Source organism: Triticum aestivum, chromosome 2B, assembly GCF_018294505.1.
Source record: "Triticum aestivum cultivar Chinese Spring chromosome 2B, IWGSC CS RefSeq v2.1, whole genome shotgun sequence".
NCBI classification, from domain to species: domain Eukaryota; kingdom Viridiplantae; phylum Streptophyta; class Magnoliopsida; order Poales; family Poaceae; genus Triticum; species Triticum aestivum.
Genome location: NC_057798.1, coordinates 504,066,750 through 504,085,356, shown reverse-complemented (window position 1 = coordinate 504,085,356; position 18,607 = coordinate 504,066,750). Strand labels below are relative to the sequence as shown.

Sequence of the window (18,607 nt, the reverse complement as noted above, 5' to 3'; positions counted from 1 at the left end):
AACGAGTAACAAGTAAATAAAGTAAATAAAGTGCAGCAAGGTGGCCCAATACTTTTTGTAGCAAAGGATAAGCCTGGAAAATTTCTTATAATGAGAAAAGAGCTCCCGAGGACACATGGGAATTATCGTCAAGCTAGTTTTCATCACGCTCATATGATTCGCGTTCGGTACTTTGATAATTTGATATGTGGGTGGACCGGTGCTTTGGTACTGCCCTTACTTGGACAAGCATCCCACTTATGATTAACCCCTATTGCAAGCATCCACAACTACAAAAGAAGTATTAAGGTAAACCTAACCACAACATTAGACATATGGATCCAAATCAGCCCCTTACGAAGCAACGCATAAACTAGGGTTTAAGCTTCTATCACTCTAGCAACCCATCATCTACTTATTACTTCCCAATGCCTTCCTCTAGGCCCAAATAATGGTGAAGTTTCATGTAGTCGACGTTCACATAACACCACTAGAGGAAAGACAACATACATCTTATCAAAATATCAAACGAATACCAAATTCACATGACTACTAATAGCAAGACTTCACCCATGTCCTCAGGAACAAACGTAACTACTCACAAAGCATATTCATGTTCATAATCAGAGGAATAATAATATGCATTAAGGATCTGAACATATGATCTTCCACCAACTAAACCAATTAGCATCAACTACAAGGAGTAATCAACACTACTAGCAACCCACAGGTACCAATTTGTGGTTTTGATACAAGATTGGATACAAGAGATGAACTAGGGTTTTGAGAGGAGATGGTGCTGGTGAAGATGTTGATGGAGATTGACCCCCTCCCGATGAGAGGATCGTTGGTGATGACGATGGTGATGATTTCCCCCTCCCGGAGGGAAGTTTCCCTGGCAGAACAGCTCTGCCGGAGCTCTAGATTGGTTCCGCCAAGGTTCCGCCTCGTGGCAGCGGAGTTTCGTCCCGTAAGCTTGCCCAAGATTTTTTTCTAGGGTAAAAGCCTTCATGTAGCAGAAGATGGACACCGGAGGGCCACTAGGGGGCCCAGGAGACAGGGGGCGCGCCCAGTAGGGGTGGGCGCGCCCCCACCCTCCTGGCTAGGGTGTGGGCCCCCTCAGGTGTTTCTTTCGCTCAATAATTCTTATTAATTCCAAAAATAAGTTCCGTGGAGTTTCAAGATTTTTGGAGCAGTGCAGAATAGGTTTCCAATGTTTGCTCCTTTTCCAGCTAGAATTCCAGCTGCCGGCACTCCCCTCTTCATGGTAAACCTTGTAAAATAAGAGAGAATAGCCATAAGTATTGAGATATAATGTGTAATAGCAACCCATAATGCAAAAAATATTGATATAAAAGCATGATGCAAAATGGACGTATCAATGGTTCAGGGCAAATGGTAGAGAAATCTGGAAACAAGACATTTATATGGAGTTCTCTGATTAAGGTAATTACTTAAAAAATTCCATGGAAATCCTCTACCAATGGAAGAGAAAATAGCTAGTATTTATACCGGAACAAGAGGTGGTTATTCAAGAACTGGCTGCCAGATTTCCTGCTGTCCGTACTGCTTCGGAAGTAACTCTTGTGTAGCTTTGTTGGATACCTTTTCAATGCCTGGCAATAAAACCAACCGATCCACTGAGCATTGGAAACCAAAGCTTCAAAGCACTCTCCTCCTAAGGATCTCCATGCAGAAATTTTATTTGACAAACTTTCTGGTTAACATATAATCTATGAGTTTTTTATTCTAATTAGAAGTACTAACATTATACAATCCATGCATGGGAGCTAGTTCAATAGGCCTCTCGTAAAATCACCTACTTTACCTCTTATACGAAATTCAATGCATGTGGAACTTCCATTTGATGAACATCTTATTCTAATTCATTTCCATCCTTTAGCCGCGTCTCTTGGACGATACCCATCCACGTGTCACTAGATTTGTGTTGTATTGTTGGATGGTTGCCATTTGTCAAAAGACAAATGGTGTTGTAATCCTATAAATTAGGGTGTCACTCACATGTAAGGGAAACTCTAACCAATCCCATAAAAGTTAAAGGAGGGTCCAACCAAGTAAAGTTAGAGGAGTAAAATTTTCCTCCTATGTAGGTGGCTGCACCTAGCCGATGCCGTAAGCTTGAGTGGAGTAAAAAAATTGTATAGATTTTGTGTTCTAGCCGCATGAACTTCAAACACTTCACAATATATATCATTAAAACATTGAAACTAAAGCATGCGTCACATAACCGTGATAACATATAGTTATATCATCGCGATTTTCAAATTAAAACATGCATAGTTTATCCAAAAGGCATCACTTTGAACACAAATGTTTGATCCAAAATCACCACAAACATAACATGTATATGTTGTGGATCGAGCCAACCAATGGCATGCACGAACTCAAACGAGGCGGTCGCCAAAGAAAACATCACCACCACCATCCTTGTCCGCCACCACCACCACCATCACCGCGGCCGTTACCATTACCACCACCTCCTCCTCGGACACCACCACTATTCCGAAGAGAGGCTTCCACTTGAGTCAAGATCTCCCCACGAGTGAACTCCCAATAATTTCTTGTGGTTTCTCCCATCGCGGTTGGATTCATGAACATGATTGCATGTTCTTCGGCCTTCTTGTCATCATGAATCCTCTCCTCCTCAAGTTCGAGTTTACGCTCCTTCGCTTTTAACTTTCTCTCTTCGATCGCCAACTCTCATCCTCCAACACCTTGAGCTCATTCCACCTCACCATCATCTCTTCTTTGCGTTCGGCCGTCAACACTTTCTTGGCCTTAATCATGGCCACAAGTTCTTCTTTGTATGTGCCACTGAATGCATTGATCTTCTTTCTTTTCTTTGCAATTTTGTTCCCTTCTAATCTATTGTTGGCCTCTTCATCAACCTCGTCGTCCTCCTCAATAGATATGCTCAACCTTGATCTCTTTGGAGTGGTCTCCGAAATTATTTGGATCCACTTCTCTTTCTTGCATAGCACTTTGTAGCAATGATGCAATGTGAAGGGCTTGTGACCGAACTTGGTTTCCTATGCTTGAATAGTTCTTGGATGTAGGGGGCATACTCCACCAGTTGCACATTTCCTAGTGGTCCAAGATTCACTTGGTTGATGCAACCAGACCATCAGTTGCATTGGTCATGAATGGTGCTTGAACGATTTCCAAGAGAACCTTGTGTACGTCTTGATTGCACCTCCACGGAGTTGTTGTAGTGGTCCATAATTGTCTCCCAAAACATAGTCTTGGTTTGATCTGCTCCAACCGTTGCATCCATGGAGATGTTCATCCAGGCATCACAAAGAGCAACATCTTCAACTTGATTGTAGTTGGCGGTGCGTGACCTTGACGACCGTGTGCTTGCTTCGGTCACCTCCACAACTTCATCTTAATCGGCCACATTCTCATCGGCCTCCTCATCTTCTTCGGCAACCTCCTCTTGTTCCATGTCTTCAGCCACCTCCTCTTCTTCGGCTGCCTCCGAATGATGCCAAATTGAGTCATAGTTGAGCTCATCAAGCCCCATCATTGCTGAATACTCCAAAGACTTTTTTCTCTAAGACCTGGGCCTATTGAGCTCTCGGTGATATGGGAGATTAAGCTAGCTATGAAGATACACATCTTCCTTTGGCAATGGGTACGCGGCCGCGTGCCTTCGGGCACGGAGGTGCGTAAGCGTAATGGACCTGGGGACGGACTTTGCCCCATATGCACTGTCCTGGAGGACTCCAACCATATTTTCTTCTGGTGTCTGGTGGCTCGATTCCTTTGGAGTTGCTGTAGGGAGGTTGGTGGTACGGATTGGTGCCATGACAACCTTCCGGACATGCTCAGGGAAATCCTTAGGCTCCCCAACCCTAGACGTGCTTCCCACTGGGTGGCTATGGGTACCCTCGCATGGACCCATTGGTGCACCCGCAATAAATTAGTCATCGAACACGTGATTCTTTGCCGTGTGACTGACACAATCTACAAAATGTGTGGTTTCTTACAGCTATGGAGACCGCTTAGCAAGCAGCACGACCGGGACATCATCGATGCCATCATCGCGGGTCTTTGCTCCACTGCCTCGGTGTTAACGCCCCCCCCCCTCGGGCACCTCCTTTGGAGCCGAATTAGCACTTGTTTTCTTATTATGTTTGGGGCTTGTTATGTTGTGCCCCCAACTGCTATTTGAGATATCCCCTCCTTCCTCTCTCCTTGAACTTGAAATTGAACTTGACTTGTTGTTGGATGCTTGGTGACTTTGCTGTATAATATAAAGCGGGGGAAAACCCTTTTTCATAAGACTCCAAAGACACAAAGAGTTTGGTCGTATTAATCTCCACACTACGACAACAAAACAACCAAACTAGATCAACATCGGCTACCAACAATCACCATCTGTCGAATGTTGAAGATGTTTTTATTTACCTTGTGGGCATTTCATCGAGCACTAATTAGTGGCTGCGACCTTTCTTGCCGGTTGCCGCCGCCAGACGCGCGCGGAGCAGTGCCCGTAGATATCGCCGGATCTGCTACACGAGGCGCCGGCCGTGGATGGGGCATCGTTGTGACCTTTTTCTTCCTCTTCTTCGCAACCACCTCAACAAGGGCCGATGCCGCCGCCGTTGGTTTGCTAGCTCTTTTGACTCTAGCGTGAGCGGCGGGCGGGCGGCGGGCTGTCCCCGGAGAGGCAGTCGCCACCCCGGCGGCCTTTGCCGCGGTTGGATCCGGAGCTTGTCCGGTGGACTTTGTTCCCCACAAGCTTTTCTTTGGTGCAAGCGGTGGTGCGGGGGTCATTTCCTACAGCAATAAGCCGACAACGATGGCCAGTGGGGTGTCGGAAGGGTCCGGGCTATCCATTTTGACAGAAGGGTCGGTCATCAGTGGCGGCGGCGGGGCATGGTGGCAGCTGCAGTGGGAATGGAGCCGACGCGAGGGCAGGAGACGGGAGGCACCACTTTTACTCAATCGGACACATGGTGAGGATATTTAGGGAGATTGGAGGGATTTCTCGATGGGGGAGGATAAATTATCCTCCTCTATTCGGTTTAGGGGATTGGCTAGTTGCGGCGTAGAGAAGGATAATTGAATTTATCCTCCCTTACGGCCAGATAGGGGATCGGTTAGAGTTGGCCTAAGTAAGCTAAGAAGATAAGCAAGTTAGAGACAAACAAGAGAAGTGGAGGAGCTACCATGAATATGAGATCTTCGAGATCGCAATGAGAGTGCCACATAGTAGTGATAGGTAGCCACTATGTTTAATTTTCACACGTGTGAGCATGATATCCCTAATTTGTAAAGGTATTCAATTATGGGGGGGGGGGGTTACTAGAGCTACCACGTGATGGGATCCCATGGTTGATCTTTGAGTTGATGGACCCCTATTTTTCAATAGGCAATTTAGGCCGGGAGCCCCAGAACCGCCTCAAACACCCAGACGGACGACCCGTTCACAAAAAATCGATCCAGACTGGCGGCACAAACGCCCGGGCTGACCGACACCCCTCATATCAAGCCCAAATATGGGGAGGATATGGTGTGCCCGGGTGCGTCCGCCACATTCGACCCGGCCCACACTGGCCCACCCGACCCCATATATATTCCTCCTCTTCCGCTCACTGGACCTGACCCTAACCACTTACTCCACTCCCCTCCGTCACCCAAGTTCCTGTCCAGCTATCTTCGGCCTTCTCCGGCATGGTGCGCAACGAATCTTGTTGGAAATATGCCCTAGAGGAAATAATAAAATGGTTATTATTATATTTCCTTTTCATGATAATTGTCTATTGTTCATGCTATAATTGTATTAACCGGAAACCGTAATACATGTGTGAATACATAGACCACAACATGTCCCTAGTTAGCCTCTAGTTGACTAGCTCGTTGATCAATTGATGGTTAGGGTTTCCTGACCATGGACATAAGATGTCATTGATAACGGGATCACATCATTAGGAGAATGATATTATGGACAAGACCCAATCCTAAGCATAGCACAAGATCGTGTAGTTCATTTGCTAAAAGCTTTTCTAATGTCAAGTATCATTTCCTTAGACCATGAGATTGTGCAACTCCCGGATATCGTAGGAATGCTTTGGGTGTGCCAAACGTCACAATGTAACTGGGTGGCTATAAAGGTGCACTACGGGTATCTCCGAAAGTGTCTGTTGGGTTGGCACGAATCGAGACTGGGATTTGTCACTCCGTGTGACGGAGAGGTATCTCTGGGCCCACTCCGTAATGCATCATCGTAATGAGCTCAATGTGACTAAGTAGTTAGTCACAGGATCATGCATTACGGAACGAGTAAAGTGACTTGTCGGTAACGAGGTTGAACAAGGTATTGGGATACCGACGATCGAATCTTGGGCAAGTAACGTACCGATTGACAAAAGGAATTGTATACGGGATTGCTTGAATCCTTGACATCGTGGTTCATCCGATGAGATCATCGTGGAACATGTGGGAGCCAACATGGGTATCCAGAGCCCGCTGTTGGTTATTGGCCAGAGAGCTGTCTCGGTCATGTCTACATGATTCCCGAACCCGTAGGGTCTACACACTTCAGGTTCGGTGATGCTAGAGTTGTTATGGGAATTAGTGTGCAGTTACCAAATGTTGTTCGGAGTCCCGGATGAGATCCCGGATGTCACGAGGAGTGCTGGAATGGTCCGGAGGTAAAAATTTATATATGGGAAGTCCTATTTTGGCCACCGGAAAATGTTTGGGATTTTTCGGTATTGTATCAGGAAGGTTCTAGAAGGTTCTGGAGTGGGGCCCACCAGCATGGGGGGACCCACATGAACGTGGGTAGTGGGGGCAAGGGCCCACACCCCTGGTCAAGGCGCACCAAGATCCCCCCTTAGAAGGAATAAGATCATGTCTCGAAGGGATATGATCAAGATCCCTAAAAAGGGGGGATAACAATCGGTGGGGAAGGAAATGATAGGATTTCTTTCCTCCCACCTTTGCCAATGCCCCAATGGACTTGGAGGGCAAGAAACCAGCTCCCTCCACCCCTATATATAGTGGGAAGGCTCATGGGAGCTTCACCCCTTGCCCCTGGCGCGGCCCTCCCCCTCTCGAACTCCACCTCCTCCTCAGTAGTGTTTGGCGAAGCCCTGCCGGAGAACTGCAAGCTCCACCACCACACCGTCGTGCTGCCGGAGCTCTCCCTCAACTTCTCCTCTCCCCTTGCTGGATCAAGAAGGAGGGGACGTCCCCGGGATGTACGTGTGTTGAACGCGGAGGCGCCGTCTGTTCCACGTTAGATCAGATCTTCCGCGATTTGAATTGCCGCGAGTACGACTCCCTCATCCGCGTTCTTGTAACGCTTCCGCATCACGATCTTCAAGGGTATGAAGATGCACTCCCCTCTCTCTCGTTGCTAGTCTCTCCAAGGATTGATCTTGGTGATGCGTAGAAATTTTTTAATTTCTGCAACGATCCCCAACAGTGGCATCATGAGCTAGGTCTATGCGTAGTTTCTATGCACGAGTAGAACACAAGTTGTGGTGGGCGTCGATTTTATCAATTTACTTGCCGTAACGAGTCTTATCTTGATTTGGCGGCTTCGTGGGATGAAGCGGCCTGGACCGACCTTACACGTACGCTTACGTGAGACAGGTTCCACCGACTGACATGCATTAGTTGCATAAGGTGGCTAGCGGGTGTCTGTCTCTCCCACTTTAGTCGGATCGGATTCGATGAAAAGGGTCCTTATGAAGGGTAAATAGAAATTGGCATATCACATTGTGGTTTTGGCGCAGGTAAGAAACGTTCTTGCTAGAAACCTATAGCAGCCACGTAAAAACTTACAACAACAATTAGAGGACGTCTAACTTGTTCTTGCAACATATGCCGTGTGATGTGATATGGACAAAAGGATGTGATGAATGATATAAATGTGATGTATGATATTGATCATGTTCTTGTAATAGGAATCACGACTTGCATGTCGATGAGTATGACAACCAGCAGGAGCCATAGGAGTTGTCTTAATTTATTGTATGACCTGCGTGTCATTGAATAACGCCATGTAATTACTTTACTTTATTGCTAAACCGTTAGCCATAGTTGTAGAAGTAATAGTTGGCGAGACAACTTCATGAAGACACGATGATGGAGATCATGGTGTCATGCCGGTGACGATGATGATCATGGCGTCCCGAAGATGGAGATCAAAAGGAGCAAAATGATATTGGCCATATCATGTCACTATTTGATTGCATGCGATGTTTATCATGGTTTTATATCTTATTTGCTTAGAACGACGGTAGCATAAATAAGATGATCCCTCGCTAAAATTTCAAGAAAGTGTTCCCCCTAACTGTGCACCGTTGCGAAGGTTCGTTGTTTCGAAGCACCACATGATGATCGGGTATGATAGATTCTAATGTTCGAATACAACGGGTGTAAGCCAGATTTACACAAACAAAACACTTAGGTTGACTTGACGAGCCTAGCATGTACAGACATGGCCTCAGAACACAAGAGACCGAAAGGTCAAACATGAGTCATATAGTAGATACGATCAACATGAAGATGTTCACCGATGAGACTAGTCCGTCTCACGTGATGATCAGACACGGCCTAGTTGACTTGGATCATGTATCACTTAGATGACTAGAGGGATGTCCATCTGAGTGGGAGTTCATTAAATTAGATGAACTTAATTATCATGAACATAGTCAAAAGGTCTTTGCAAATTATGTCGTAACTTGCGCTTTAGTTCTACTATTTTAGATATGTTCCTAGAGAAAATTTAGTTGAAAGATGATAGTAGCAATTATGCGGACTAGGTCCGTAAACTGAGGATTGTCCTCATTGCTACGCAGAAGGCTTATGTCCTTAATGCACTGCTCGGTGTGCTGAACCTCGAACATCGTCTATGGATGTTGTGAACATCTGACATACATGTTTTGCTGACTACGTGGTAGTTCAGTAATGTTAAACGGTTTAGAATTGAGGTGCCGAAGATGATTTTGAAACGTCGCGGAACATATGAAATGTTCAAAGGCTGAAATTGGGATTTCAGGCTCGTGCCCATGTCAAGAGGTATGAGACCTCTGACGAGTTTCTTAAGCCTGCAAACTAAGGGAGAAAAGCTCAATCGTTGAGCATGTGCTCAGATTGTCTGAGTACTACAATCACTTGAATCGAGTGGGAGTTAATCTTCCTTAAGAGATAGTGATGGTTCTCCAAAGTCATTGCCACCAAGCTACTAGAGCTTCGTGATGAACTATAACATATCAGGGATAGAAATGATGATCCTTGAGCTATTCGCGATGTTTGACACCGCGAAAGTAGAAATCAAGAAGGAGCAACAATTGTTGATGGTTAGTGAAACCACTAGTTTGAAGAAGGGCAAGGGCAAGAAGGGATACTTCATGAAACGTCAAATCAGTTGTTGCTCTAGTGAAGAAGCCCAAAGTTTGAACCCAAACTCGAGACTAAGTGCTTCTGTAATGAGGGGAACGGTCACTGAAGCAGAACTACCCTAGATACTTGGTAGATGAGAAGGCTGGCAAGGTCGACAGAAGTATATTGGATATACATTATATTAATGTGTACTTTACTAGTACTCCTAGTAGCACCAGGGTAATAGATATTGGTTCAGTTGCTAAGTGTTAGTAACTCAAATAAAAGGCTACGAAATAAACGGAGACTAGCTGAAGGCGAGGTGACGATATGTGTTGGGAGTATTTCCAAGGTTGATGTTATCAAACATCGCACGCTCCCTCTACCATCGAGATTGGTGTTAAACCTAAATAATTGTTATTTGGTGTTTGCGTTGAGCATAGACATGATTGGATTATGTTTATCGCAATACGGTTGTTCATTTAAGGAGAATAATGGTTACTTTGTTTATTTGAATAATACCTTCAATGGTCTTGCACCTAAAATGAATAGTTTATTGAATCTCGATCGTAGTGATACACATGTTCATGCCAAAAGATATAAGATAGTAATGATAGTACCACCTACTTGTGGCATTGCCATTTGAGTCATATTGGTATAAAATGCATGAAGAAGCTCCATGTTGATGGATCTTTTGGACTCACTTGTTTTTTGAAAAAGTTTGAGACATGCGAACCATGTCTATTGGTATGTACGCATGAAGAAACTCCATGCAGATGGATCATTTGGACTCACTTGATTTTGAATCACTTGAGACATGCAAATCATACCACATGGCCAAGATGACTGAAAAGCCTCGTTTTCAGTAAGATGGTACAAGAAAGCAACTTGTTGGAAGTAATACATTTTGATGTGTGCAGTCCAATGAGTGTTGAGGCACGCAGTGGATATCATTATGTTCTTAATTCACAGATGATTTGAGTAGATGCTGAGTATATTTACTTGATGAAACACAAGTCTAAATTATTGAAAGGTTCAAGTAATTTTAGAGTGAAGTTGAAGATCATCGTGACAAGAGGATAAAATGTCTATGATATGATCATAGAGATGAGTATCTGAGTTATGAGTTTGGTATACAATTAAGACATTGTGGAAATTGTTTCACAACTAATACCGCCTGGAACACCATAGTGTGATGGTGTGTCCGAACATCATAGCTGCACCGTATTGGATATTGTGCATATCATGATGTCTTTTATCGAATTACCACTATCGTTTATGGGTTAGGCATTAGAGACAACCGCATTCACTTCAAATAGGGCACCACGTAATTCCATTGAGATGACAGCGTATGAACTATGGTTTAGAGAAACCTAAGCTGTCATTTCTTAAAAGTTTGGGGCTGTGAAGCTTATGTGGAAAAGTTTTAGCTTGATAAGATCAAACCCAAAGCGGATAAATGCATCTTCATAGGACACCCAAAACAGTTGGGTATACCTCCTATTTCAGATCCGGAAGCAAAAGTGATTGTTTCTAGAAACGGGTCCTTTCTCGAGGAAAAGTTTCTCTTGAAAGAATTGAGTGGGAGGATGGTGGAGACATGATGAGGTTATTGAACCATCACTTCAACCAATCTGTAGCAGGGCACAGGAAGTTGTTCCTGTGGCGCCTACACCAGTTGAAGTGGAAGCTGATGATAGTGATCATGAAACTTCGGATCAAGTCACTACCAAACCTCGTAGGTCGACAAGGACACGTACTGCTTCAGAGTGGTACGGTAATCCTGTCTTGGAGGTCATGTTGCTAGACAACAATGAACCTACAAGTTGTGGAGAAGCGATGGTGGGCCCGAATTCTGACAAATGGCTCGAGGCCATTAAATCAGAGAGAGGATCCATGTATTAAACAAAGTGTAGACTTTGGAAGAACTACTTGATGGTCGTAAGGCTGTTGGGTACAGATGGATTTTAAAAGGGAAGACGGAAATGATGGTAAGTGTCACCATTAAGAAAGCTCGACTTGTCGCTAAGATGTTTTCCGACAAGTTCAAGGAGTTGACTACGATGAGACTTTCTCACTTGTAGCGATGCTAAGAGTCTGTTGAAATTATATTAGCAGTTCCTGCATTATTTATGAAATCTTGCAGATAGGATGTCAAAACATTGTTTCCTCAATGATTTTCTTGAGGAAAGGTTGTATGTGATACAACCAGAAGGTTTTGTCAATCCTAAAAGATTCTAACAAGCATGCAAAACTCCAGGAATCCTTCTAAGGACTGGAGTAAGCATCTCGGAGTTGGAATATACGCTTTGATGAGATGATCAAAGATTTTGGGTTTATACAAAGTTCACGAGAAACTTGTATTTCCAAAGAAGTGAATGGGAGCACTATAGCATTTGTGATGAGTATATGTTGTTGACATATTGTTGATCGGAAATGATGTAGAATTTCTGGAAAGCATATAGGGTTATTTGAAAAGTGTTTTTCAATGGAAAATCTGAATTAAGCTACTTGAACATTGAGCATCAAGATCTATAAGGATAGATCAAAATCGCTTGATAGTACTTTCAAATGAGTACGCACCGTAACAAGATTTTGAAGGAGTTCAAAATAGATCGGCAAAGAAGGAGTTCTTGGCTGTGTTATAAGGTGTGAGTATTGAGTAAGACTCAAGACTTGACCACGGCAGAAGAGAGAGAAAGGACGAAGGTCGTCCCCTATGCTTTAGACGTAGGCTCCACAGTATGCTATGCTGTGTACCGCACCTAAAGTGTGCCTTGCCATGAGTCAGTCAAGGGGTACAAGTGTGATCCAGGAATGGATCACAGGACAGTGGTCAAGGTTATCCTTAGTAACTAGTGGACTAAGGAATTTTCTCGATTATGGAGGTGTTAAAAGAGTTCGTCGTAAAGGGTTACGCCGATGCGAACTTTGACACTAATCTGGATGACTCTGAGTAGTAGACCGGATTCGTATAGTAGAGCAATTATTTGGAATAGTTCCAAATAGCGCGTGGTAGCTGCATCTAGGAGATGACATAGAGATTTGTAAAGCACACACGAATCTGAAAGATTCAGACCCATTGACTAATGACCTCTCTCACAAGCGAGATATGATCAAACCCAATGGGTGTTGGATTCATTACAATCACATAGTGATGTGAACTAGATTATTGACTCTAGTGCAAGTGGGAGACTATTGGAAATATGCCCTAGAGGAAATAATAAAATGGTTATTATTATATTTCGTTGTTCATGATAATTGTCTATTGTTCATGCTATAATTGTATTAACCGGAAACGGTAATACATGTGTGAATACATAGACCACAACATGTCCCTAGTGAGCCTCTAGTTGACTAGCTCATTGATCAATAGATGGTTATGGTTTCCTGACCATGGACATTGGATGTCATTGATAACGGGATCACATCATTAGGAGAATGATGTTATGGACAAGACCCAATCCTAAGCATAGCACAAGATCATGTAGTTCGTTTGCTAAAAGCTTTTCTAATGTCAAGTATCATTTCCTTAAACCATGAGATTGTGCAACTCCTTGATACCGTAGGAATGCTTTGGGTGTGCCAAACGTCACAACGTAACTGGGTGGCTATAAAGGTGCACTACGAGTATCTCCGAAAGTGTCTGTTGGGTTGGCACGAATCGAGACTAGGATTTGTCACTCAGTGTGACGGAGAGGTATCTCTGGGCCCACTCGGTAATGCATCATCATAATGAGCTCAATGTGACTAAGTAGTTAGTCATGGGATCATGCTTATTGAACGAGTAAAGTGACTTGCCGGTAACGAGGTTGAACGAGGTATTGGGATACCCACGGTCGAATCTCGGGCAAGTAATGTACCGATTGACAAAGGAAATTGTATATGGGATTGCTTGAATCCTTGACATCGTGGTTCATCCAATGAGATCATCGTGGAACATGTGGGAGCCAACATGGGTATCCAGATCCCGATGTTGGTTATTGGCAGCTGTCTCGGTCATGTCTGCATGATTCCCGAACCCATAGGGTCTACACACTTAAGGTTTGGTGGTGCTAGAGTTGTTATGGGAATTAGTGTGTAGTTACCGAATGTTGTTCGGAGTCCCGGATGAGATCCCGGACGTCATGAGGAGTTCCGGAATGGTCTAGAGGTAAAGATTTATATATGAGAAGTCCTATTTTGGCCACCGGAAAATGTTCGGGATTTTTCGGTATTGTACCGGGAAGGTTCTAGAAGGTTCTAGAGTGGGGCCCACTAGCATGGGGGAACCCACATGAACGTGGGTAGTGGGGGCAAGGGCCCACACCCCTGGTCAAGGCGCACCAACATCCCCCCTTAGAAGGAATAAGATCATATCTCGCAGGGATAAGATCAAGATCCCTAAAAAGGGGGGATAACAATCGGTGGGGAAGGAAATGATGGGATTTCATTCCTCCCACCTTTGCCAACGCCCAAATGGACTTGGAGGGCAAGAAACCATCCCTCTCCACCCCTATATATAGTGGGAAGGCGCATGGGAGCTTCACCCCTTGCCCCTGGCGCAGCCCTCCCCCTCTCCAACTCCACCTCCTCCTCAGTAGTGCTTGGTGAAGCCCTACCGGAGAACTGCAAGCTCCACCATCACGCCGTTGTGCTGCCAGAGCTCTCCCTCAACTTCTACTCTCCCCTTGCTGGATCAAGAAGGAGGAGACGTCCCCGAGCTGTACGTGTGTTGAACGCGGAGGCGCCGTCCGTTCGGCGTTAGATCGGATCTTCCGCGATTTGAATCGCCGCGAGTACGACTCCCTCATCCGCGTTCTTGTAACGCTTCCGCATCACGATCTTTAAGGGTATGAAGATGCACTCCCCTCTCTCTCATTGCTAGTCTCTCCATAGATTGATCTTGGTGATGCTTAGAATTTTTTTAATTTCTGCAACGATCACCGATAGATCTGACTCCGACCAGTCAAGATCCTCGATTGGTGTGTCATCCTGTGCGGGTTGGAGGAGGCAATGGCCGTCTACATTGCACACCGCCGCTCCCAGGAGGACAGTGCCCGGCCGACTGCAGGAGCTGCCTGGCGCGACTCCATAGCGTCGGTGCATCGGGCGCTCGGATCCTCCGGGCCTGGATCATCGCGATCCTGAGAGCCCTCAAATCTTCCCTTCCCCGTCACCGCTCTGGCGGAGTATGAGTTTCACAAGGACCAGTGTGCCCACCATGGGAAAGAGAGGATAAGGGCGACAGAGGCCCACCTTGCTGCAAACATGGCAGCGACAGAGGCGGCTAATGCGGCAACGCGGGTGCCCGCAGAGGAGGAAGCCATCCACGCCTGAATTGTAAAGAATCGGCAGTAGAGGAACACGCGCACCCTCGCTCGAGAGCAGAATCGAGCGGTCCGTGCAATGGCCGGACTGCCACTCAAGGAGGTGAAGGAGGACATCGACATGTTAGACAGCTCCGGCGATGAGCAGATCTGGCTTGATCCCTGTTGTGTCATCGACCAGTACTTTCATGACAAGGATGACAAGGTCGCCGGGAAGGGCAAGGGCGGTCGTGGATGATCTTCTCCACCATAGCCAAACATGCCAAAGTTTGGTAGTCCGATGGCATCTTAATGATGTAGTAGCCGGACGATGTGTGTAATGCATCGACGTAGTTGCATGAGAATGTATGGATTTGAGGCATGGTAATTGAGGTGTGCGGTTGTGAGAAAGAAAATTTGAGACCTGACCGGTGAGTGTCCACGGACGCGCCCGGTGTCGTATTTGCCAAATCCAGTTGTAGATGCTCATAGCTCCTCATTGGACATGGTTGATTTATGTGAACCACTTGGACAACATCACACATGGTTGACCTTAGAGCATCTACAGCCGAACTCAAATCTGACCCCTCAAACGTACCGGGCGCATCCATGGACAGTGAATGGTCAAGCCTCAAATTTGCTCCTCTGCATTCACATCTCTCATATTTCATGCCCTAAATCCATACAAACCATGCAAAATAAACCTACGTACTACAACACGCTAGCTATGATTCATCATCGGAAATGTCCACGATGTCAGTGCCGGACGTCAGGTCGTCCGACGCATAGGAGGGCTCCGGCTACTCCTCGACATCATCTTCATCCATACACGTGAGCATCTCATCGACTTCCGCATCATGCTCTGCCTCCACCTCCTACCGACGATGGCATCTGGCCTCCACATCCGAATCCGACCGAAGGGAATCGAGGATCGCCTGCAGATCCGCGTCCCCAGCGTCCCCCACATCCTCCTCCTAATCCTCCTCCAAGTCCTCCTCCATATCCAGCGCGTGCTGAGGTAGCCCCGTAGCGATCCGGGCTTCGCGCCCTGCTCGGGTCTGCTCAAGGAGTTGCAACCGGCACTCCGACATTTGATATGGGTAGCTCCTTACCCGGCGGCGTGGGGGCATTGCTACTAGTGGTGGCGGACGGAGAGTGGAAAAGTGACGGCGGCGGCGGGAGGGAGGGGGGAAATATGGACGAGTAGGGTTTCGATATCGGCAGTCATCTTAAATAGCCGGGCTAGACACTATGCGGCCCGCCGGAGCGGCGCTACGCAGTGCCATCGATCCGACAGGGGAGACAAGCTTCAGACCGTGGGGTTTCAGAGTGTTATCCTGTGGGGCCCCATTCTCAGTACGACATGGCGGTCGCGCCCGGGCGCGCGTGAGCGCTCCATATTCGCCCCATATTTGAGCTGGATATAAGGGCGTCAGCCCGGATGTTTGAGGACCGTTTATGAAGCCCGTCTGGGTTGTATTTTGTGATGGTTAGTGACCGGGGCCGTACTCCCTGCGTTTGAGGCGGGTTTGAGGTGTCTGGTCGTAGATGCTCTTAATCAGGTATGGGCAATGAGTTTTCTATCGCATATGGTTGGATTTGGGCATACATTATTTTTGAACTGTGTATGATGTTTTTCATCACACTTTGTTTCTCATTAAATTGAGGTGGTCTAATAATACTGATATGTACTAGTGCAAATTTTTAAAACAAAATTACATATCACTGATGAGCAGGACACGAGCATAGATCACCGCAAGTCCATGCAGGCCGTCTGTCTGCTGACCATGTGGATGTTGTGGAAGCATAGAAAAGAGTGAACGACATAGTTTTCGATGACGCGACGCCATCGTTACCATGCTTGATACAAAGGCTTCGGGAGGAAGGTAGACTCTGGGCGAAAGCAGATCTACTCAATGAATCGGTGCTAGGAACGGATGTGGTACAGGTGGAGCGGGAGGTGTCAGAGTAGGCACATTATAGGTTTTTAGTGGGTATGCCGGATAAAATCCGCATGTAAATAAGGATGATAAAATTGTACTGGTGGATTTGAGGCTCCCCACCTGCCTCTTCTTTAATGAATCATACGCATACTCGTGCGTAGTCCTGGCCATGGAAAGACTGGCCCGGCTGGCCCGGCCTGAAAAAGCCCGACCCAGCCCGGCCCGATACTGCCCCCGGGCCGGGCTTGAGCCTAGTTTTTGAGCACGAAGGCCGGGCTGGGCCGAGCCCGGGCCCGTCATTTTTGCATTTTTCTGAAGGTCGGGCCGGGCTGGCTCGGAGCCCGACGGGCTTTTATGTGTTCGGGCCGGGCTCGGGCCCAGAAACACAGGCACGATGGCCGGGCCGGGCCGGGCCCGGGCCTGGGTTTTTTGTGTCGGGCTTGGCTAGGCCCGACCCGAGGTTTGGCCAGGTATACTCGTGCGTATTCAAGAAAATTGATGAGCAGTGTCATTCCTACGTAAAGGTTTTACGTACTTTTTACGCACACAACACTCAGCAGCGGATGGTTAGCAAAGATCACGGGATGGTTGCAATCTAAAAATCAGCTAGTCCCTACAGTTTGCGTAGGAATAACATTAGCGATCATTGATTGAGCTGATCGAGGACCGCTGATCAGTTGAACGTGAGCTATTGTATTGTATCCATGTATTTTGTCTTTTCATGCTGTTAACTAACGGATCGACTCGGTCTACGCCGTTATGTCTGCAGCGGCGAGTGCAACGCGGCCAATCATTGTGTTGTGTAATGCCTTTGTGATCGGAGAATTCAACCGAGAGCTTGTGATGAGGACGCGTTTACTACATGCATGGCTACTTTTGCTCAGTTGGTGGGCAGTTGTTTACTCACTCGGAGCTCAACTGCTGCAGTGCTGCTGCTGCTGCTACGGATCTGCGTTGGATCGGTCCTGATACTGATAACTCTGCTTCTCTGCTCCCACACCCACGACCACTGCTTGCGTGTGTATATAAGGAGAGGGGCCATAGCTATTCCCTTCACAAAATCATCGCAAGCTACTAGCACCAAGACAGCCCTTGGTTGCATTACCTGCATCTGCCGAAGATCGATCAGTAGCTACCCAAACCAAATTCGAATCTAGCCTCGTTTTCTATTTCCAATTGATTGGCATCTACCAAACCAGCAGCACGCGAAATGAAGGTGAGGAACCTATTCCGTTTCTGCTCCCATTCTCGTGCTGCACCTAGCTTAATTTTGAGCAAGCAATACATTACTCTGAAGCTGAAGCATACGACTGATCCATCGTTTTTCTCCTTCTTGTTGCAGCAAAAGATTGTCATCCAGTTGAGCATGTCGTGCGACAAGAGCCGGTCGAAAGCACTGACGCTGGCCTCCAGAGCTGCCGGGGTGACGTCGATGGGCATAACCGGCGACGCGAGGGACCAGCTGGAGGTGGTCGGCGACGGCATCGACCCGGTGTGCCTCGTCAGCTGCCTCCGCAAGAAGCTCGGTCACGCCCAAATCATCAAGGTGGAAGAAGTGAAGAAACCGGAGGAGAAGGAGGAGGAACCGAAGCCGGCCGTGCCGGTGAACCCGCCGCAGTACTACTACTCCCCGGCGCCGGCCGGCTACTACCACCACCACCAATACCCGCCGCACATGGTCGTCTGCGAGGAACAGCCTAGCAACTGCCGGACCATGTAACTGCCAGAGAACGATTTTGATTTTTGACATACTTTAGTTTTGTCAGCAACTATAGTTGCATACATGTACTTATAAATTAATTGGAGGAAGAAATAAATATATATTGGTGGTCGCCGAATCGTTATGCTAGGGTTAGGCGATTCTGGGGCGACAACCCTGGCGCCGCCGCCACCACTCGCCGGATCGGTCCTCGAGGCCGCCGGCGCCGTTTCCATGTCCTCCCTAGGGGAGGGCTATGGACCTGCTGCGGCCATGTCCGCCTGTTCTCTGCCGGGGCTGCGTGCTCGTGGCGGACTAGTTACTCACCAGATTGG

The 18,607-nt window shown here is 46.8% G+C and overlaps 1 protein-coding gene across 1 annotated transcript; it reads left to right on the top strand.

Moving 5' to 3' along the window:
• Positions 1 to 17,647: 17,647 nt before the first annotated feature.
• On the top strand, positions 17,648 to 18,403 carry LOC123041508 (heavy metal-associated isoprenylated plant protein 47-like). The gene is made up of 2 exons (XM_044464106.1): positions 17,648 to 17,789; positions 17,916 to 18,403. The coding sequence occupies exons 1-2, from the start codon at positions 17,784 to 17,786 to the stop codon at positions 18,291 to 18,293; spliced, it is 384 nt and encodes a 127-aa protein (XP_044320041.1). The 5' UTR covers positions 17,648 to 17,783; the 3' UTR covers positions 18,294 to 18,403.
• The last annotated feature ends 204 nt before the right edge of the window (positions 18,404 to 18,607 follow it).